Here is a 23,287-nt window from a genome sequence, read left to right as displayed (position 1 = left end):
GCCTCTCCTGGCTGGAGAGGTTGCGCGTGGCTAAAGAGGAAGCCAAGACAGCCAGCAGGGTGGATTTTTTCCTTTTATTTCCCCCCAAAAAACTAGGTGCGCCCTATGGTCCGGTGCGCCCTATGGAGCGAAAAATACAGTAAGTTCTCTTGTAGCCTTCCTGACATTTAGTGTGACATTCAGTGTGCTCCTCAGACCGGACCCACTGAAGTTAATGGACATGACTAACTTGCAGTCATTGATTTTCATGGGTGGGATTCATCTATGTTGCTGTGTGCATGGAACAAGGTCTGCTCACACAACAGGACTTCTTCTTCCCCTGCAACTCATAAATCTGCTCTGGCATATTGGGGGGAAACCCCAGAACAGGTCTAGGAACTGCACAGGGAGGAAGGCTTGTTGAGGAGGCAGACCTTGTTCCCCACATGCGTGCCACACTTGAATTGCACCCTGTGGGTCTGCTCTGAGTAGGACTTCGTTGACTACAACCCTTAGTTTTCTTTTTTTGAAATAATTTTTATTTGGTTTTGCAAACATGAAATTATAACAATACAAAATACATCTCCATACTTAGAGATTACTCCAAATCTCTGAACCTCTCACCTTCCCCTCCATGGGTCCTATTGTCAACCTTTTCAACTGCGTATTATTCAATAATCCATATTTTAAGTCACTCCATTTTGTCCATAATATTTGCCACATTACAAATGTTATTGCAATCCTGCTAATGTTTTCATCTGCTTACAGTGGTCTCCCAGATAAATTACAAATTTCCCCCATTCTTTCTTGAAGTTTTTGTCTTCTTGGTTCCTGAGCTTTCTGGTATTTTTGCCATTTTGGCATATTCCAGCAGCTTAATTTGCCATTCTTCTCTGGTAGGGACCTTGTCTTCTTTCCATCTCGGGACTAATAACATCCGTGCAGCTGTCGTCACCTACATTAAAAGTCTTTTCTGCTCCTTTGGAATATCGGTACCAATAATTCCTAATAGAAAAGCTTCTGGGTTTTTTAATGAAAAATATTTCAAACATTTCTTTCAATTCATTATATATCATTTCCCAGAATGCTTTTATTACCGTACACGTCCACCACATATGATAAAAGTGCCTTCTTTTTCTTTACATTTCCAGCAGGTATTTGTACTTGTCTTATACATTTATGCTAACTTACTAGGAGTCAGGTGCATCATTTTCATATAATTTTCTTTCAGCATACAAAATGCCAAGAAGACAACCCTTAGTTTTCTAGAAGAAAGGAGGTTTTCATATTGCTTTACATTTGCCCATAGATAGGTGCACAGAGAGCATTTAAATATGCAGTGCAAATCTATATAGTCTGACTAGCTCTATGCCACATGATCCCATTGATTTTGCAGCTCAGTCCTAGGCTTGGGGGCGATGTGGTGCCCCAGCCTTGGTTTTCTGCTTGAGAGCAGGCATCATTCTCTACCAAGCTCCGATAGCGTGTGCCGTGATGCTCACCAAGGCGCAAATCGGGTTGGCGTTTTGTGAAGCATCAATACATTGTAGCACTGCAGCAAGTTAAGTGTTACTAGCAAACCCAGCGTTCAGCTTACAGAAAATTAACAGTGTAGCAAAGGACAGTTGCTAGCTAAAGACTGGGTTTCGGGATGTGTGCTTCGGGAGAAATAGAACAGTTCAATTTCTAGCTATTCAGCTTTAGCAGAAACCTTGGTCGATCTCGACTTACTCCTTTGGTCCCTACACGAAAGCCAAACATGTTTGCATAAATGATCAGTTAGACTTTGTTCAGTCTTCAGGATTTTCTTCCTCCCGATTCTCTGGTTCGCTTTTGCTAATGTAAAATCACCGTGCTGTGCTTTTTCTGCATGTTGAACTTTCCTTCTGAATTTCCCATGTGTTGGAGAATTTTAGCTTTTTAGAGACACAGCTTTGCCACATTTGAGCCTCCACTAAATCCCTTTTTTCTTTTTCTTTTTTTGTCATTCCTTTTTCCTCTCTTGGCATACTTCAGGCATGGCCAAACTTGGCCTTCCAGCTGCTTTGGGACTACAACTCCCATCATCCCTAGCTAACAGAACCAGTGGTCAGGGTTGATGGGAATTGTAGTCCAAAAATAGCTGGAGGGCCAAGTTTGGCCATGCCTGGCATACTTGATAGATGGTCTCACGATAGATGTGACTTCGATGCAAATACATTTGGGATTAATACAATAATAATTTTATTGTTTATACCCCGCCCGTCTGGCTGGGTTTCCCCAGCCACTCTGGGCAGCTTACAGCACATATCAAAACATATATGGCAAATGGAAACGTAGGATAAGCGTTGCATTGCAGTGTGGCTTGTCACATAAAAAATGTTTATGAGAGCCAGCTCTTGGAGTCAGTAGCTGGAGGGTTTGCCATCTTGTTTTTTTCTGTTATAGTCTGGACTCTTTGGCGCAAGCTTATTTCATTTTCTGAAATACAAACATTTGCCTCTGGGCTTCATCCCTCATTGCTTTTTACTGTTCAGTGTTGGCAAATACTTGACAATATACAGAACCATAAGATGCACATCTGCTTCGGTGCCCAGATGCCTATGCAGAAGTGATAGCCCATAATAGTCCCATGCAGGACTCGACCATCAATTCTCTTGTTTCACTTTTCAGAAGCCGTATTGTCGTGCATTTGCCTGCAGCAGAAAACCTGTTGCTTTCTCTGATCTTTCCAATATTTTTTTTCTTCTAACTTCACTGTAGCAGAGGATTTGATGAACTTATTTGTAAATTTTGACAGCAAAGCAGACCTTATGATTAAATTAACCTCTGAAAAACAAGGCCTTTGAAAATCCACCCGGTGCTTCAAATAGGTCTGTTGACTGATCCGGCTATTGCCTCTGCTCAGACTGATATTTTCCCAAAGCATGTTGTTAAATGGACAACATTTTTATTTGTTTTTGCTCGGGGAGGGGAGGGTATTTACATGTCGGAATTTCTATTTGTCTCTGTCCAAAGCTCTCTGGATTTCCCATTCAGTTCCCTGATATCTCCAGTCGCAAAGACCTCAGGTAACAAAATGATTCGGAAAGGCACTTCCTGGGAGTCAGGAATTTATTTGATGGGATTGTTAAATGTGTCTTTGCCTCTTAATAAGCAGGGGTTTTTTAAAAAAAAAAAAAGGAAAATGCCTCTGCTGTGGGGACTAATAAGGAGGAGTTTAACCCTTTTCTCTCCCACTGCAGCCCTAAGAAATATCACTCATCAGATGTTAGTATTTCATTGAGTGGAAATCCAGCTTCTGAAGAGGGTTTTTCCTCAGGAGCACAAGGGAGAAAAGGGTTAAATTCTCCCCTGCACATCGGCTTGGATTCTATTAAATTATCAGTGCCCCCCCTCCGATGCAATTTGCATTTTAAATGTGTGGCCATGCATCTAACCATCCCCAGCCTTTAGATAGACTCTCAGCTAAAGTAGAAAACAGCGGGCTGGCTGGACCCATGGCAAATTTGCACATTTCTAAATCACATCCTCCCACTAAATGCAACCTTAGAGGGAAAATTTGAACCCTCCCTCCTCACACCCATGCATGCACACATCCGCACCGCCCCAGACTAGCCCTCTTCACTGATGCTCCCCACATGCATGTCCGGGAGGACGTATTTCCAATATCACAATGTTCCCCCCAAAACAGTAAATCTGGGATTATCTCATTGGACTGATTATGTCAAAGCTCTTTAGCCACAGCACTCTCAGAGGGCTATAAATAAGTGGCAAGGCAGGCGGTAATCATTTCTGTGCGTAAGCCGTCTCTGCTATATTGTGTGGCTGGGTCCGTGATGTTGGGTGGACTTAGGGTTGACCTGTAAGCATTTGCTTTCCAGTGAAGAGGCGAAGGTCAGGGTGGAAGAGACAAAAGGCCCCGAGTCAAAGTACTGCAGAGGGCACACACCTGTAGTTCCATGTGCACAAAGGTTTCATCCAAGCTAATGGCAAAAGTTCTTCAAACGCGCTAAAATTCAGCAAGCTTATGTACACATTGGTGTGTGTCCCCCATTAGGAGTTTCTGACCAGGCAACTGCACCGGCTGCCTGAGACAAACGATTCACCTTTATTTCAAATGACAGCCATAGCAGCTGTGGTGGGCAGTTTGTTTGTTTGTTTTTTAAAGTATTTTTTATTAGCAATTTCAGCATGACAAAATTTCAAAACATATCCTATTCATTATTTCCCCCCTTTTTTCCTACCCCCATCAAACCCTCCCCCCCCGAGACTTCCCTCAGCTCCTCTCTCTGATTTCTCAACACATGCTATTCTCTACATGTTATAAAATTGTACATATCCTTACATTATCTATCTATCATGTTATCAACCAATAAATTTGTGTGTGTTTATTCAAACCCTGCCAAGGAGTCTAGTTCATTTTGTTGTCTTTTTAGGTAATTTGTAAAAAGTTCCCATTCTTCCTTAAAGTCACAGTTGTCCTTGTCCCGCCGTTTGTATGTCAATTTAGCCAGTTCTGCATAACTCATCAATTTTTCTTGCCACTGTTCTTTCGCTGGAATTTCCTCATTCTTTCATCCTTGTGCTATCAAGACTCTTGCCGCTGTTGTAGCATACATAAATAAGTTTTTTATTTTTCTTGGCAGGTCTTGTCCTAGAATCCCTAACAGAAATGCTTCTGGGTGTTTTTACAAATGTCATTTTAAACATTTTTTTCAGTTCATTGTATATCATTTCCCATTTTTTTTTTCATTTCTCTACATTTCCAGCTGTGGTGGGCAGTTTGATGTGTAATAATGGCACCATCTTCTTTTCCCTCTCCCTCTCTCTTTCTCTGAGAGTGGCAGATGAGGCGACGATGGCAAGCCAGTCAGTCCCTGAGGCAGAGGTGCTGTCTCTCCCCCTCCATTATATTTCATTAAGTTTCAATATTTTTAACACACACAATCAAAACACAATTCCATCTTATTTTTGTCGATTTCCCGCCCTGCTTTTCATTTTTGTTTTTCCCCTTCTGCTACACCTTCTTCTGCCTATCGAATCATAACCACAATATTATACTCTAATTACTTCTTCTGCTCATAGCTCAAATCCTGCTTGCGAATTTATCATACTATAGTATTTCTTTAAGTTGTCCGAAAAAGGCATCCACTCTTCCGCAAAACGTTCGTCATTAGATTCTCTTAATTTTGCTGTTAATTTTACCAGTTCTGCATAGTCCATTTTCTTACTTATCCATTCTTTTTGGGTGAGAACTACTTCCTTCCATTTTCTGCACATAAAAAAATCATAGCTGCTGTTGTTATATACATAAACAATGTTAGCATGTGGGGGGGGGGGGAGATTTCTGCCCCTATAATCCCTAACAGAAACACTTCGGGCTTTTTAAATATACTCATTTTTAACATCTTTTTTATTTCATCTTGTATCATTTCCCAAAATACCCCCACTTTCTTGCAAGTCCACCACCTATGAAAAAAAGATTCATCTAGCTGTTTACATTTCCAGTGATGGATATGTAATTTGTTAGATAATTAGATAATTTGTTAGGTGTTAAGTAGCATCTATACAGTGGTACCTCTGGTTACATACTTAATTCATTCCGGAGGTCCATTCTTAACCTGAAACTGTTCTTAACCTGAAGCACCACTTTAGCTAATGGGGCCTCCCACTGCCGCTGTGCCACCACCGCGCAATTTCTGTTCTCATCCTGAAGCTAAGTTTTTTACACGAGATACTATTTCTGGGTTAGCGGAGTCTGTAACCTGAAGCGTATTTAACCTGAAGCGTATGTAACCCGAGGTACCACTGTACATCATTTTCATATAATTTTCCTTTAAAGCGTAAAGGTAAAGGAACCCCTGACTATTAGGTCCAGTCATGACCGACTTTGGGATTGCGGCGCTTATCTCGTTTAATTGGCCGAGGGAGCTGACGTACAGCTTCCGGGTCATGTGGCCAGCATGACTAAGCCGCTTCTGGCGAACCAGAGCAGCGCACGGAAACGCCGTTTACCTTCCCGCCGGAGCGGTACCTATTTATCTACTTGCACTTTGACGTGCTTTCGAACTGCTAGGTTGGCAGGAGCAGGGACCGAGCAGCAGGCAGGGATTCGAACCGCCGACCTTCTGATCGGCAAATCCTAGGCTCTGTGGTTTAACCCACAGCGCCACAAGCAATAAATTCCCTATGTGCTTTCCACAGCTTTTTCCATGCACTCAGAGGCAGAGGTGCTGTCTTGCACCCAGAATTGGGGAGGGAGGCAATCAGGGGTGGAGGAAAGGTGGCAGTGGGGGTGGGCCACCCCCGGGTGTCACCACTGAGGGGGGTGACCAAATGCCGGGTGGCACTCACCACAGGGCCTGCAGCATGCCTGAGCCAAGCGTCTCTCCTGCGAGTGATGCGGTGGGCTTGGGCGCCCACAGGCTCCGCACTGCCCCCAACGGTCTGCCCACTGCCCCACCCCCAGCTGTAGGTCATCTGAGTGGGAGGAGGCAGGCAGACTCCTCGGAGGCCCCACGGAGCGTCCTGCCCCAGCTGGCCCGGCCCCGGGGTGCAGAGCATGTGCGCTGCCCCATGCGCCCGATCCGCTTGTTCCTCCGCTGGAGGCGATTCATGTATAACATCTCACCCTCAGGAAAAGGCAGAGCGGGGAGCCTGGCACAGTGCGGCCTCCTCTCTCACACTGAGGAGGAGCCAACCATTGAACCGCATTGTGCTTGGCCTCCCCCATCCCCTCAACAGGCCCAGCCCCCTGCCAGCAAATAATGAGGGGGTCAAAGACCCCTCCACCCCTAAGAGTTGGCACACCTGACCTGAGGTCCCTTTTCCACCTAATGACTGCTCTGAGCACTGATGGGGCCCCTCTTCATCAATCCAAACAAAACAAGGGAGGAACCTTTCTAGATCTTTAAGGGAAGACGTCCGAACTAAGCCTCGAATTTAGTGCAGTAGCACCGCTGTGATACAGAACACGGACAGTACAGATCCATAGCTTTTGAAATATTATGGCTGGTATTTAAGCCCACTGCATGCCAAGCCCTGATCCTCATAGTGATATGATTAGATATTTGCAGCTTACAGTAATGCCCTGAAGCTACGAGATGAATGATTTTTGCCTTTGGCTATTACAGCGTTTTAAGTTCTCAGTTGTGCTTCTGTTAATTGTTACCCTATTCGAATGAAGACAGTTGATGTAACAGGGTTTTTTTCTGATTTGTTTATTTGTCAGCAGCTTTTGAGTATTTATTGGATGCAAAGGTGAGATTAAAATGTTCTAAAATGAATAAAAATAGAGAAATGTAAACAAACGAAAATATGTGGTGAAGACAGACATAACGTTGAAAGACAGAAATAACGTTCAAAGACAGACATAATGTTCTAAGTGTGATTTGAAATGAAGGAGTGCTGAATATTACACACACTCTTTTGCAGGGTCATTTGTTTCTGAAAAGTAGATTGGGGGAAGGAATACTTATCGACTTTCAGAAGGGGGCTGAACTTAACTGAAATTTCAGTTTTACCTTCAATACAAGGTTGCCATCACTGCCAGGGGCCACACAGCTGCTTCAGGCAGTGGCAAGGTTTTTTGGATTCCAGAAAGCAAAGTCCTCAGCTACCTCATATCTGAGATTCCTGCATTGAAGGGGGTTGGACTAGATGGCCCTTTCAACGCTACAATTCTATGATCAAAATTACCATTAAACTCATCTGTCTTCTTAAGATCACTCCGGTCTTCAGGAGTGGTGTCACCGCTTCCACTGCTACATCCACCACCTGCACCTGAAAATTATGAAATTCACCTGAGCCAAATACTTTGGAACAGCACTAGGTAAAGGGACCCCTGACCATTTGGTCCAGTCGTGACCGACTCTGGGGTTCATCTCGCTTTATTGGCCGAGGGAGCCGGCGTACAGCTTCCGAGTCATGTGGCCAGTATGACTAAGCCGCTTCTGGCGAACCAGAGTAGCGCACGGAAACGCCGTTTATCTTCCTGCCTATTTATCTACTTGCACTTTGACGTGCTTTCGAACTGCTAGGTTGGCAGGAGCAGGGACTGAGCAACGGGAGCTCACCCCGTCACGGGGATTTGAACCGCCAACCTTCTGATCAGCAAATCCTAGGCTCTGTGGTTTAACCCACAGCGCCACCCGCATCCCCTTGGAACAGCACTAGTTTGGAGCAAATATTTGCTCTGTTCTCAGATGTTCTGATCGTGACAGTTTTGCAGGTTCGATCCCTGTATGGGAGAGCTGCAAAAGATTCCTGCATTGCAGGGGGAGGTCCTCAGGGTCACTATGATTTCTCTGTCCTCCCCTCCCTCCCTGAGGGGTTGCCAGCATGCCCCCCATGGATACACAGGTGCCCACAGAGACCATCCCTGGTGCCCATATGTTTCTCTCCCACAGCTGAAGTGAGCCTTGAAAGGACCATCCTATTGTAGCCAATAGATTAGGTGGTGTGGTGGTGCCCACTGTTGGGTTGAAATAACGACAGACAGGTAGCGAGTGTCATCTGGGAGGCATCTCCTGAGCAAGTCTCAAGGAGTCTCTTTTATTGAATATTACAGCATTGCCACATATGTGCTTATTGCTGATTGGTTAACACAAGTACAAAGCAAAGGTTGCATTAATCACCAATAGATTAAAGACTGGGAAAGGGTGCACAGAACTAGACAGGCATGAAGACCTCCTAATTAAATTATAACCAATGATTAATATAATAAGACTTAAAACAATTACTAATGATTGATATAGGAAACTTAAAAGAGCATAGTGATCACGTTCCCTGGATGTGATCAACTATGCATTAAGAATGGGTCAAAGTACAATGTTTTCCTGAACTCAATGTGAACTGAACATTCTAAGGTGGTGAGTGAATGTCTTAGAACGGTTTGTGCAGCATTATGTGCAGGAGCGAAGCTTAAGAGCAAGACTTCCCATCAGGCCACAGTCGTGTATAGGATCATAGCATCCAGCATCCCATCAGCCCACAACATGTACCCTGGCTTGCAAATGTGCCCATAGGCCCAAAAATGTTGGCAACCCATGACACATTGTCTTATCTTTGATAAGTCCCTCCCCTTGGGGCAGGAACTTCCTTATGTCCTTCTATAACTATCATGTAAATCAATGGTGACGTTCCCTTTAGTTGTTAAAATTTGTTGTTTTACTCAGAGTAGCCCTTTTGAAATTAATGGACCTAATTAATTACGTTCAGTGAACCCTTGGTTTTGTTGTTGTTTTTTGAAAGAAAGACCCCTGGACAGTTACGTCCAGTCAAAGGCTACTATGGGGTTGCGACGCTCATCTCGCTTTCAGGCCGAGGGAGCCGGCGTTTGTCCACAGACAGCTTTCCGGGTCATGTGGCATGACTAAACTGCTTCTGGCACAATGGGACACTGTGACGGAAACCAGAGCACACAGAAACGCTGTTTACTTTCCTTCCGCAGCGGTACCTATTTATCTACTTGCACTGGTGTGCTTTCAAACTGCTAGGTTGGCAGGAGCTGGGACAGAGCAACGGGAGCTCACCCCATCGCAGGGATTCAAACTGCCGACCTTCCAGTCTGTAAGCCCAAGAGGCTCAGTGGTTTAGACCACAGCGCCACCCGCGTCCTAAATGCTTAGTTGGATACCATGTTTTTATTATTGATTATAACCATCCGAAGTAGGTTCCTAATAAATATATTTTCTCCTTGACTGCACCTCTCCCTTCACCGAAGTAGCTTCCAAACCTACAGAAATTTGTTCTCTACACATAAGTTATTTAAGGGCTTTCAAAATGCTCTGAAAACAAAAAAAGGAAAAGAAAATGCCTTTACAATTTACCAAGGTTTCCCTGCCCAGTTGCCTTAATGCAAGTGTTACTTTCCATAACTGTTCCCAAGATTTACAAAGCTGGGCCCAGCTGAGGTCAATGTCATCTGCTTTCAGGAAGCAAGCGAAAGCATGCATTTGTGCATACCACTTTGAGTTTTGCTGTTTGTTGGTTTGTTACACTCAAGCGATGTAAGAATTTTATGAAATTAATAAATAATAAATGTTCAGCCTTCTCGTGTTCCTAGTCCTTAGTGAGGGGGCAATTTCCCACAAAGGAAAAATGCTTGCGCATTTCTTTGGAAGGAGACATCAGGGGTTAATTGGTTTCCTTTTTTTCCCAATTCCAGTTTCCAGCTGTTGACGGTTTTGTTATTTAAATATGCTTGGAAAGGTAGCATAGCTGTTGGCGTTTTAATGGTCATATTGAGTTCGTCTTTACAAAAGGCAGTGCACTTTGGGCTCTCAGGTGGAGGGAGAAATGGAATACATATTGAAATTAGTCGTAGCAGTAGTAAATTTTAGCAGCTAAATAAAGGTATAATTAGCAGTCATAATTACCTTTACTGCGTGTCTATCTGCGGCTTAACATTCATCCTGAGCTCTCCTCTTGAACCTGCTGGCATTAAAGGCTACGGAAAAGTGGAAGGAAGGATCCCAGCCAGCCAAATCCTGATGTTCTTATCCAGTCTACATTTGAGAAGCAATTCTGGCAGCAACAACCAAAAACCTTCAGCCTTGATTGTAGTAGTAAAGATATATGCGGCCTGTCTGCTCGAAAGATGGGTTAATCTAATTAACACACCTCAAGTTTAAAATGGGAAAGAGTTCCCCCGGTCTGGATTTATATAGTGTTTGCGGTCATAATAATAAGACAACCTCCTTCGTCCCTGCTTTTGCCTGTCATGCTCAATTTAACATTAGCTTGGCACAGCCGGGAGAAAGGCAGGAATAGAGGGGTGATGCCGTCATTCATTCGCCCATCATCCTCAGAACAGAATGATCTCTCCACCGGTAAGTCAGGGCTATAGCCCTGTGACGCAAAAGCTAGCCTTGCAACTATTGAATGGGGGAATCGTGACCGAGCGATTGCTGCGGCGAAGAAGGAATAGCCTTCCCACCGCTCTCAAGGGGCCTCAGGCTGGCTATGCATGAACACACAGGGGGTGCAATGTGCTTTGCCTCATGTTTCCCCGCCATCAGTGTCCCCTCGCTTTGCCCCCCCCCCCATGCACACACCGTGCCTTCATGCCGTCTCGCCATGCAAACTGTTTTCCGGACACAATGGGACTTTTTTTTGCAAAGGAGGCTTGCAGGCTCCTGCTGTGCTCATTTAGCACACATCTCGCCAAGGCTTCCTTCGTGGAGCAAACAATGGTACTCCCAGACTGTAGTCAGGTGGTTTTGTATTGTGTCAAGATTCGACCACGTTGTACTGAGCATGCCAGATAGTCTCCCCGCCCACCCTGAATCCTGCATTACATCTTTGCTAACAATAAGATGTCAAGTAGATAAAGAACTCCACAACGTTTAAAAGGCACCTGAAAGCAGCCCTGTATCAGGAAGTTTTTTATGTTTTGTTACATTTTTCTATGCATTGTCAGCCAGAAAAAGACCTTGACACCTCCACCTGCGTAACCTACTCTGGTGCTGCAGGTACAAAAAACCAAAAAAAACTTGCATGAAGAACCGCAGGAGAAAGATTTAATCCTGTTGAGGAAACAGGATTCCTCTGCATAGACCAGTTTGTATGACACTGAGCACAATGTTTTTGTATCACAGACCCTCCAAGTGTCCCTATTTTCCTATTTACAGAAGCCGTCCCAGTTTCCGATTTGATCCCGGAATGTCCCACTTTTTCTTAGGACATCCCTATTTTCATTGGAAAAATGTTGGAGGGTATGGTGTTATGCAAACCCCAAGCCAAGGAGATAAGTGCAACCTTTAAGAGGCTTCTGAAGGCAGCCTTATACAGTGGTACCTCAGGTTAAGTACTTAATTTGTTCCGGAGGTCCGTACTTAACCTGAAACTGTTCTTAACCTGAAGCACCACTTTAGCTAATGGGGCCTCCTGCTGCTGCCGCGCCACCGGAGCACGATTTCTGTTCTCATCCTGAAGCAAAGTTCTTAACTCGAGGTACTATTTCTGGGTTAGCAGAGTCTGTAACTTGAAGCGTATGTAACCTGAAGCGTATGTAACCCGAGGTACCACTGTATCAGGAAGTTTTTAATGCTTTACAGTGGAATCTCGGTTGTTGAATGCTTCAGAAGCCGAACGTTTCGGGTTTCAAACGCCGACAACCCGGAAGTGAATGCTTCCGTTTTCAAACGCACCTCAGAAGTCGAATGGCTCCCAGGGCGCGTTTCTCCATTTTTTCAATGGATTTTGCCAACCGCCCATTGCACCTTGGTTGTTGAACATTTCAGAAGTTGAACGGTCTTTCAGAATGGATTACGTTTCACAACCGAGTTTCCACTGTATTACGTTTTTCTATGTGTTGGAAGCCGCCCCGAGTGGCTGGGGCGGCCCAGCTAGATGGGCCAGGTATAAATGATAAAATGATGATATTGATGATGTGGGCCTCCAGTCCTGTCTTTCTGGCCCTCAGGGCTATTCATGGGTCACCTCTTCCCGTATCCTGCTTCCTGCCCACCTAGGGTGCTTTCATTGAATATACTAAGTCCCCCAAGTGTTTTGATGCCTCTTGCCAGGTGTGTGTGTGTGCTTACGTGTAAGCCTTTCATTTATTTTCTGTAAAGGTAAAAGTCACATCCGTTTCTGCATCCACGTTTGCCTCTGTCCCTAGTCACCACTGGTATGAGCCCCCGACTCCCTGAAAATTCCCCATTTGGAGATAGCATTTAACACCCACCAGATTGGCAAAAATGTCTTTAAAAAGGAAAAGGTATACAGTCGTACCTTGGAAGCCGAACGCCTTGGCTCCCAAACAAACCGGCTCCTGTACGATCGAAACCCAGGAGTGTTCTGGTTTTCGAACAATTTTCAGAAGCCAATTTTTGAACGGTTCCAGGAGTCCAACAGACTCCTGGAACGCATTCTGCTTAAGAACCAAGGTATGACTGTATGTTGGAAATGTAATGAAATTGAGGGATGAAATTGTAGAGGTCCTCTAAAATAATTAAGGAATATTGGGAAACTGTATATAATGAATTTAAAAAGATACTTTAAAAAAACTTCCCCTGAGATTTTTCTCTTGGGGTTGGTAACAACAGAGGTCCCAAAAAAAACCCACAACACCAAAAGAGTTTATTACCATACATCACCACCACAGCTAGAACCTTATTGGCACAGAGGTGGAGAACAAGTATAGTACCTGCTAAGGAAGAATGGCAGTGTAAATTGTTTGACTGTAAATTGTTGAACTGGCTGGTCTGACGAACAGGATAAGAGAAAACAAAGATAAGGAATATAAGGAGGAATGGATAACGTCTATTGAATATTTTAAGAACCAGTATAGACAAATACATAGCTCAGCAGGTCTCGAGTCAATCCGGCAGAGTTGAAATAGATGAGAGTATTTAATAGATAACAAATTGGATGATTGAAAATGTGGATTACGCAGAGTAGCAGAAAAGCAAAAGGAACCAGGAAAAGGGTGGAAGGGAAGTCATGTGGTATATGTATACATGCTGTATTTGGTACAAAGTTGTAAGTGGGACAAGCGGAGGGAAGGGGGTATGTCCCACAGAGGACCTTACGGTCTTCAAATAAAAACACCTTGGAGATCCCGGGCCACAGGGAGGTTAGGCTGGCCTCAACCAGAGCCAGGGCTTTTTCAGCCATGGCCCTGATCTGGTGGAACACTCTGTCACAAGAGACTAGGGCCCTGCGGGACTTGACATCTTTCCGCAGAGCCTGCAAGACAGAGCTGTTCTGCCAGGCCTTTGGCCGAGGCACAGCCTGACCTCCTCCTCTGGTAATCCTCATAGAATGCTAGCCCAGTGGTTGCCATTAATTTGACTCTGAATTGATTTTAGAATGTATTTCAATTAATTGATTGTGATTTTATGTAAACTGTGTTATTTATACTGTTGTTAGCCGCTCTAAGCCCGGCTTTGGCTGTGGAGGGCGGGATATAAATAACTACTTCTTCTTCTTCTTCTTATTATTATTATTATTATTATTATTATTATTATTATTATTATTAAATATGCTCTCTGTTCCTGAAAATTCCACATTCGGCAATTGAGCTTTCAGGCCAAAAAGTATTTTCCACTTCTGTGCTAGAGTTACCTTTCACTTTCTGATGCCTCCCAGATGCAGTGGACTTCCAGCATCCATCCAGCCTAGCCAGCATGACCAATGGTTAAGGATGATAGTAGTCTAGAGGCAATTTACAACCATCACCCCCCTCCCCTTCCACCACCACTAATGGACAGAGGCATTTCTTAAAAGTTCTGGCACATTGGCTGCTGGGCTGGAGGTTTCCAGAAAAGGACGTTTCTTCCAATGAAGGAGGCATGGCTTTAAAAAGTAATGGACCATGCGGAAATGTCAAAGCTGGCAGCAATATTAAGATGTCAGAAAGATGAACTTTTTATAGAAGTATGGAGGCCTTTTCTGGACTATTTGGGAAAGCACTACAGCCCAACGAGATTGTGGGGAGGATTTGAGAAAAGGGCAGCGGAAGAAAAATGATCAAGTACCGTATTTTTCGCTCTATAAGACGCACCAGACCGCAAGACGCACCTAGTTTTTGGAGGAGGAAAACAAGAAAAAAAAAATTCTGAATCTCAGAAGCCAAAACAGCAAGAGGGATCGCTGCGCAGTGAAAGCATCTGTGATAGCTGCGCAGCCTGCATTCGCTCCATAAGATGCACACACACATTTCCCCTTACTTTTTAGGAGGGAAAAAGTGAGTCTTATAGAGCAAAAAATACGGTAACTGTTTTAGAGGGATTTCTGCAATAGACAAGAGTTGGATATATAATGCAGGAGAAAAGGGTTTGAACGAAACACAGAGGGGGTGGGGAGTCAATACATGAAAAATGTAACCATTTAATTTGAATATTTTTTTTGGAAATTCAATAAAAAAATTATATTGAGGGGGGAAGAAAAGGATATTTCTGAGTAAAACATGTGCTGCGATTTATTATTTCCCTTGTTATTCATTGAAACGGTTTGAATTTATTGACTTGGCTGTTTATGGGTGTTCCAACAGGTTTAAGTGTATTTCTCCTGGCCCGCCTTATGCAGTAGGTGGAAACATTACTGAGAGGCTATTGTGGCATTTTGATTGTTAAATCGTCTTTCCTATTGGTTTGTTGGTTGTTTCCTTCGCTCTTATTGCCTTCGTTGTGGTATGTTATTGTTAACTGGACTTCCTGTTGAAAAGCAGGTCACTGGCATTAAGCTGAAATAAAATGGAAATGAATGTTTCGGGCAAGCAACCTGAGGAAAATAGGCAGTTTTTCAGAGGACGCCTAAGGTGGTTACAGGTGGAAGAATAATTACTTTTTACGCAACCTCTTGGCTGGAGCGCATTCCCCAACCCTCTCCATTTTATTTAGGGTAATAAAAGGGAATGGCATTGAGACCCCTCTGTGGAGTTGCTGGCTCCCACCCCTATTTACGAAGCGATGGAGGCAGACTTATGGGAACTCTAGCAGTGGGGCAGAGCCAGGAAAGGCAAAAGGGAGGGATAGCAAGCTGACCAAAAGTCCAGAGGTAGCATTATTATCGATTTACGACCGGGTGGAAGGTTATCAGGCTTTGAAAGACTTGCTCACAAATTTATTGACAGCTGCAGGAATTATCATAGCTAGGAAGTGGAAGGGGCAAGCAGAATATAAAATGGAAGAGTGGTATAAAGAGGTGTGGGATATAGCTATTAACGATAAATGTGCCATTAAGGTAAGACAGGGAATATGCAGGAGAAATGTTTTTCAGGAGATATGGAGGGTGTTTGTAGAATTTGTACTGTTAAAACGGAAAAGGGTCAAAGCATCGTGAGAGGTGTTGAAATTTTGGGAGATTGGATAGTTACAATGGAATTGTCTCAGGGGTGGGGTGCACATTTTTATTCTTATTTATTTGTGATTATTATTACTTTGTCAAGCAAACAAACAGAACAAAAAGAAAATAAAAAAGGGGAGGGAGGGCATAATTCAACTTCAGAGCCAGTTTGTAAATATGTGAGCATCATTTCGGACAGCATCTTTCCGCTGTCCTCATTTCATCAGATTGTTAAGTAAAACTTCTTTTAAAAATCCAAATGAAGGTGTTGACAAAGCCAGTAACATGCTGTTAACTTGGGCTATCACCTTAACAGGACTTCTGGGTTTCCTTTGGTGCGATCCGACCGCCTTATCCTTTTACTTCCGCATGAGCATCATTTGTTCATTTGTTTATTGATGGGCTACTCTGGATACTAGGAGGGAAATAAATTACAATTTTACATTTCAAAACAACAACAGGAGAAAAGCAAATGAGGCCGCTAGGGTGTGTGATGGTTAGGGTAGCCGTATGTCCTACTTTCCAGGGACGCAGGCGGCACTGTGGTCTAAACCGCTGAGCCTCTTGGGCTTGCTGATTGGAAGGTCGGCAGTTTGAATCCCCGCAATGGGGTGAGCTCCCATTGCTCTGTCCCAGCTCCTGCCAACCTAGCAGTTCAAAAGCACACCAATGCAAGTAGATAAACAGGTACCACTGTGGCGGGAAGGTAAATGGCATTTCTGTGTGCTCTGGTTTCTGTCAACGGTGTCCCATTGCACCAGAACCAGTTTAGTCATGCTGGCCACATGAACCGGAAAGCTGTCTGCAGACAAATGTCGGCTCCCTCAGCCTGAAAGCGAGATGAGCACTTCACCCCATAGTCGCCTTTGACTGGACTTAACCATTCAGGGGTCCTTTACCTTTTCCAGAGGACAGCCCTTTATTGGAGCTGTCCTCTTCCTGAAGGTTGTCCCGGCCCAAGGTTAAGAACCATAAGAAGGAAGAGCCCCAGGAAATTCCCATCAACAGCACCTGGGCAACAGCACAGAGAGGTGAATTATAGCCTCCCCACCCCCTGCATTCACCTCTGTCAATGCAGATTTTGCGTTCCTTTGCTGATACATATAAGCAGGACCAGGAATGCGGGTGGCCCTGTGGGTTAAACCACAGAGCCTAGGACTTGCCGATCAGAAGGTCAGAGCTTCGAATCCCCGTGATGGGGTGATGGGGTTGCTCGGTCCCTGCTCCTGCCAACCTAGCAGTTCAAAAGCACGTCAAAGTGCAAGTAGATAAATAGGTACCACTCCGACGGGAAGGTAAACGGCGTTTCCGTGCGCTGCTCTGGTTCGCCAGAAGCGGCATGGTCATGCTGGCCACATGACCCAGAAGCTGTACGCCGGCTCCCTTGACCAATAAAGCGAGATGAGTGCCACATCCCCAGAGTCGGTCACAACTGGACCTAATGGTCAGGGGTCCCTTTACCTTTACCTATAAGCAGGGCCACCCTACTGATTGCTCCCTTGAGTCTTTATAACAAGTGGCTCTCCCTTCTCCTTTGAGGGGGGCTGGTGGAAGAAGCCACCATTTATAGGGAAGCATGATTTGCTTTATTGTCAGGAAAGGTCTTCACTTGGTAAGCTTTTAAGTTTCCAAGTACTTGGTAAGCAGTACATTTCCGAGCACAAGTGTCGGTTCTGACTCTAAATTTGAGAAATTTATTACGGCCATAGGCCCATACAGGTAAAAACAACACCTAAATAACAGCTTGTGCCGTAGGGAAATAAAAAAAAACCAATCGCTAAAACACCACTATAACAATAAAATACTATGAAATGGAAAGGCATACTACGCCTTAATTTGCTTGTAGTGCTCCTTGGCGTCGCTTTTGGGAAAGGACAGCAACTAGGAACCTAGCCACCTTCAGGGCCGTGTGGGTATCCTTGTCCTGCAAGATTTGGGCAAGGTGGAATTTTGGTGGGGTACCCTCTAGTTTCTGTATGATTGAGCCCAACAAATTTGCCCGTGGCACATTGAACAAGGGGCAAGTGAACATAATGTGCTGGAGCGACTCCGGCGTCACCTTATCACATTCGCACACGGCGGGGGCTTGGCCCTTTGAGAACCTATGTCTCAGGACATTGGAGGGAAAAACGTTAAACCTCGCTTTGGTGAAGGCCAGTCTATGGGCAACAGTCGAAAGAGAGGAAAGGTATGACGGAACGCAGTAAGTTAAAGTGATACCAATGTTCTGGGGCGAACAAACACCTCCCCCCAGCGTATAATTTCGCTGTAAATCGATGTCATCCAGTCTTTGGCGGATCAGTCTTTGAGCAGTGATCTGGTCTAGTTTTAGGGAATCTGAGGGAGAGATTCCATAACTCAGGAGTTTGTCATGAATTCTACTAGTCCAAAGGCTAGAGAATTCATCTCGCCATAAGCATTGGACAAGGTAATGGTTTGGTAATCTATGCCACAATGATAACCAGTAATTGAAGACTTGCTTCCACAGGCAAGTTTCTAAGGATGCGACCTTCAATTCTAGTCGCATGGCTGCGTTGCTTACGCACAGGGGGAGCATTAGGAGCCGACGTAGGAATTGGCTTTGCAGAGTCTCAAGGGGAGCAAGATCTGTCATCACGGCCCAGAGCGGGGCAGCATAAGCAAGCACGGCAACCACTTTTGCCTTGAACACCTTTAGGGCCGAGGGAACATGCAAAGCTCCGTCCGAAAAGAAGAATCGGAGGAGCGCATATGACAAGGTTTTGGCCTTATTAAGTAGGTGTTGAATGTGAGCTTTCCACCCCAAATTGTATTGAAAGATAACTCCTAGGTATTGAAATTTTAGGACTTGCTCTATTTTTGCTCCACCAAGCTTCCATTTGTATAATCTCCGGCTTCTGGAGAAGATCAGAATCTTGGACTTGGCATGGTTGATGGTTAATTGATTGAGTTGACAATACGTGGCAAAGATCTTCAGAGCTCTGGTTAGTCCAACACGTGTATAAGATAGAATTACCGCGTCGTCCGCATATAAAAGGAGTGGGCAGCGGTAATCCGCTAGTCTAGGCGCGTGTGTACTTGGAGATGAGTTGACTAGGGGTGCTCGCATGTCGCTGATGAATAGGTTGAATAGGCAGGGAGCCAATATACATCCTTGGCGCACTCCCTTGTTTATTGGTATCGAATTTGTAAGGTCGCCCGCTGGAGTGAATCTCACTCTGGCAAGGGTACCTTCGTGGAGCTGGCTTATGAGCCATAAGAGTCTTCTATCAATGCCCTGTTTCGCAAGTTTCTCCCAAAGAATATTTCTAGGAACGCTGTCAAAGGCTGCCTTTAGATCTAAGAAGGCAGCACAGAGGTAGCCCCGGGGGGGGGGGGAGGAGTACTTCCGTGCCAGATGATAAAGAACTATCGCATGATCGGTTGTAGAGCGTTTAGTTCTGAACCCTGCTTGTTCATGGCCAATCTGGTTAGTCTCATCTACCCATCGCAATAATTTAGTCATCAAAAAGCTGGCATAAATTTTCCCTATGATCGAAAGGAGGCTGATGTTACGGTAGTTTTCCGGCTCCGTTGGAGAACCTTTTTTATGAATTGGTACAATAATGGCCTCCTTCCATGTTTTGGGGATGAGACCGGAAGCGTATGACTCTAAAAAATCCTAAATGGCCTGGGCCCTGGTATACCTAAAGGAGCATCTCCACCCCTATCATTCAGCCGGGACAGTGAGGTCTTCCTCTGAGGGTCTTCTGGCGGTTCCCTCACTGCGAGAAGTGAGGTTACAGGGAGCCAGGTAGAGGGCATTATCGGCAGTAGCACCGCCTTGTGGGATAAACTCTTATGTCAAGGAAATAAAGAACTATACAACTTTTAGAAGACATCTGAAGGCAACCCTGTATTGGGAAGTTTTTAATGCTTAGCATTATGTTTTTATATGTGCCGGAAGCCTCTGGGGAAACCCATCCAGATGAGCGGGATACAAATACAGTGGTACCTCGGGTTACATACGCTTCAGTTTACATACGCTTCAGGTTACAGACGCCGCTAACCCAGAAATAGTACCTCAGGTTAAGAACTTTGCTTCAGGATGAGAACAGAAATTGTGCTCCGGCGGCACGGCAGCAGCAGGAGGCCCCATTAGCTAAAGTGGTGCTTCAGGTTAAGAACAGTTTCAGGTTAAGAATGGACCTCCGGAATGAATTAAGTACTTAACCCGAGGTGTTGTTGTTGTTGTTCACTCTTTCTTTCTTTCTTGTATTTTATTTTATTTTATTTTATTTTATTTTATTTTATTTTATTTATTTTATTTTATTTTATTTTATTTTATTTTATTTTATTTTATTTTATTTTATTTTATTTTATTTTATTTTATTTTATTTTATTTTATTTTATTTTATTTTATTTTATTTTATTTTATTTTATTTTATTTTATTTTATTTTATTTTATTTTATTTTATTTTATTTTATTTATTTTGCTCCCCTCCAGCCACGTGACTCAGACAACGTCCTGGATCCATCCTGTCACCCATGTACTGGCCTTGCCACGGTCCGAAGAGAACGAGGAGGAAGAAGAGAGCTTCAGAGAGCTTCCGGATCCCAAAGGCTGAGAACATCAGCCGGCAAAAAACAGATGCAAATGGTGGTATCATCCCAATTGTCAAGAGATGACCCACTTCCAATAGTCTAGCTCCCATGAACTAGTTCCGTCTGAAACAATTTATCAACATTCCTCTCGCTTGTGTGGTTTGCCGGCTAAATAAGGCACTGCCTGCGTCAACGGACTTTCTCTGGCGTATAGATAAACCCAGCCGCACAGATCAAGCACCTGTGACAATTTGCAGCAAGTATTGCAAGCACATCTGGGTTTTTTAAAAAAACAACGGCAATTCACACCTGCTTCTCCGTCTAATGCTATTGGTCCTTTGTATATCTATAGCCTGTTTGTATAAAAGGCAATCCCCAACATTCCACCAGTAGTTTTTTTGCTCATATATGTGTAGATGGTTGCCATTAACGGAGAAAAATAAAGCAATATAATCACGGGCAAAGTAGTGGCTTGCGCGAAATCTGCCCTCCGTCCCTGATGGTGTGACCCAGCCCTCAGCGACAGTGGTTTTTGGCAGATTTTGGGGATTCTGCCAGAGCGGATGACGCTCATCCACTTTTTGTTCCAGCTGGATCAGCAGAGGAAGGCTTTAAGATGACAGAATCTGCTGGAGTTATCAAGAGACGATGGAAACACAGGGGTGTTCAAGCTTGTTTCAACAGATCAAGAGAGTATTGGCTTAATGACTCAGCAGCATACTTCTTGAATGATTTGGACAAAATAGCCCAGACTAGACATTTCTCTTTGGCAAATTAAACAATCTATGGCCTATTAAACTGTGGGGAGGGAGGGGTTATTGTTATTGTTTGTTGTTATGCTACCTGTTTTTCTGTTCTTATATTGTACATCGCCCTGCGATCTTCGGATGGAGATTTTCATCATCATTAGCAGTTTTGCTAGGGGATGATCCAGAGTCTCAATGGGTAGCAGGGCTGCACAATATGGTGGTACCTTGGTTCTCAAACTTAATCCGTTCCGGGAGTCCGTTCGACTTGCGAAACCATTCGAAATCCAGGGCTCGGCTTCCGATTGGCATTCAAGTGGAAGCTGTGGAAGCTGCGTCGGACGTTCAACTTCCGAAAAACATTCGCAAACCAGGACACTTACTTCTGGGTTTGCGGCGTTCGGTAGCCGATTTGTTCAGCAGCTAAGCCACTCGGGAACCAAGGTACCACTGTACTCCGAATTATTGCCTGAAACCAATATGGTGCTCACATCTCAATAAAGGTTTCAGACTTTTTGAGCACCCCAGCAGCTGTGATGTATCAGTGGCTCAAATGGCCTTCGCCCGAGCGGCTGGGCAGTGTATTTCCATTTGGGGAAGCCAGTTGCTCCAGAAGGAAAGACTCAGCCTGCCCGCTCGGGCAAAGCCAAAGGCAGGCAGACGTACGGAGCCCGAGAACGTGAGCCTGTGACAGATGTGTGTGAGACAGAGCCAGAGACAGACACACTTAAGCCAGAGAGGCATTGGAGCACGCTCAGTAGGCCTGGGATTGACTGCTTCTTCCTACTCTCCTAAGGTGGGGAGCATATGGCCATATTTAGCTACTGATATATCACGTTGTTGAAAACCAGATTTCGCCCAGCCCTAGTGGGTAAGACTCAGTGGGCGCCAAGTGGCTAGTGGGTTGCCTTTGGGGGGAACATGGAGCTAAGGGCATCCTAGTTGCTGTGAATTACAAGTGGAGAGAGGCATCTGGTTGGACTCGATGGGCCTTTGGTCTGACCCAGCAGGGTTCTAAGTCAACACCTATAATCCTAAATCACTTCCCCTGCCATGGTTTCCACACACTGAGGGACCCTAGAGAACCATCACTCTTTAAGGTAGCAGGGATCTCGGTATGATCCTGCAGCAAAGGTTCCCAGGGTCCTTGAGAAATGCCGTGGCAACTAAACTAGCTCAAATCTGTAGCCCAATTCAGACAGCGTTGCTTCAGGGCAACCCAGCACAGTGGTCATGGCTCTAATCTGAAATGGTCTTCTGTTAAAGGAAGCAGAAGCAATACTTGCTTCTAGCAAAGAATGGATGCATTTTCCTCCCAGACCCAAATCTTCAGTTTCATTGCCTTTCCAACCAAGGCATAAACCGAGTCTAATTAGGTCAAGGTTTTTATCCCGCTAATGGCCATAGCTACAATCTTCATCTCCACCTGATCATGTTTCAGCAATCTGGAGATGTTTTTGTACCTTTGCTTTCTAGTTAATGGCTTTTCTGAAGTGGATTGCTATTCCCGCTTCGCCGCTTCTTAATGCTAGCTAGTCACATAAGCTACCACCAGATCACAATTTTTACTACCACGAATCGATACCTGGAGTGTATATTAAAGCAGATTATGTTTACAAGCATACGACATTGCAATCCTGCCTTGCTTGCTTTCTGTGTTAAGTCACAAGGTAAATTTGATTACGCAGAGAACTGTAAGTAGAGATGACAGATTGAAGATACAAATCCTCAGCAGTTTGTAACAGACGTCAAACAAGAATGTCCTTTTAGAAGTTTGTAATAAAACGGATTGTGCTAACTTTTGGTTTTTATTCTTTGCCTTTCCCATGCCTTGGTCTTCTGGATGGCTTCTTTCCCCAAACCATTCAGGGCTTGTGGCTTGTGCAACATACCCATTCTTCCTCTCTGCTTAAGGCATATCATTGGCTGGGAGGCAGGGAAATAGGGTACTGTCCTTGCATTTAGTCATAGTCTCTGGATAAATGCCCCCCTTCTAAAAAGTTACCTGTTGAATCCCTGGCCAGCCTCACTAAGATTTGCTCTTACTGAGCTGTGTTTTCATGCTATGCCCTCCACTGTCCTAGATGGACGATATTACAGGGTACCATACGAAGACAGGGTCTGTATCTTCTTCTTTGTCGATCACTCGTAGCTGAGTAAGATTGTCTTCCATGAACATGGTTTTAACAGTGAGTCTGTAAGTGACTGTGGAGGCCATTTCT

At 44.5% G+C, this 23,287-nt stretch overlaps 1 protein-coding gene across 2 annotated transcripts in view; it reads left to right on the top strand.

The window, feature by feature from the left end:
- The window catches only part of STXBP4 (syntaxin binding protein 4), a 151,652-nt gene extending 128,789 nt beyond the window's left edge, over window positions 1-22,863 (top strand). For both annotated transcript variants that reach the window (XM_083598760.1, XM_083598761.1), the window contains exon 18: window positions 20,222-22,863. In XM_083598760.1, the coding sequence (XP_083454886.1) occupies window positions 20,222-20,342 (121 nt within the window). In that variant the 3' untranslated portion in view covers window positions 20,343-22,863. The remainder of the gene's footprint in view (window positions 1-20,221) is intronic.
- Window positions 22,864-23,287: the final 424 nt, after the last annotated feature.

Source organism: Podarcis filfolensis (genome assembly GCF_964270895.1).
Source record: "Podarcis filfolensis genome assembly, chromosome: 2".
In the NCBI taxonomy this organism is placed as follows: Eukaryota; Metazoa; Chordata; class Lepidosauria; order Squamata; family Lacertidae; genus Podarcis; species Podarcis filfolensis.
Note: the sequence above shows the minus strand (reverse complement) of the source record. Positions and strands in the feature narration are given on the sequence as shown.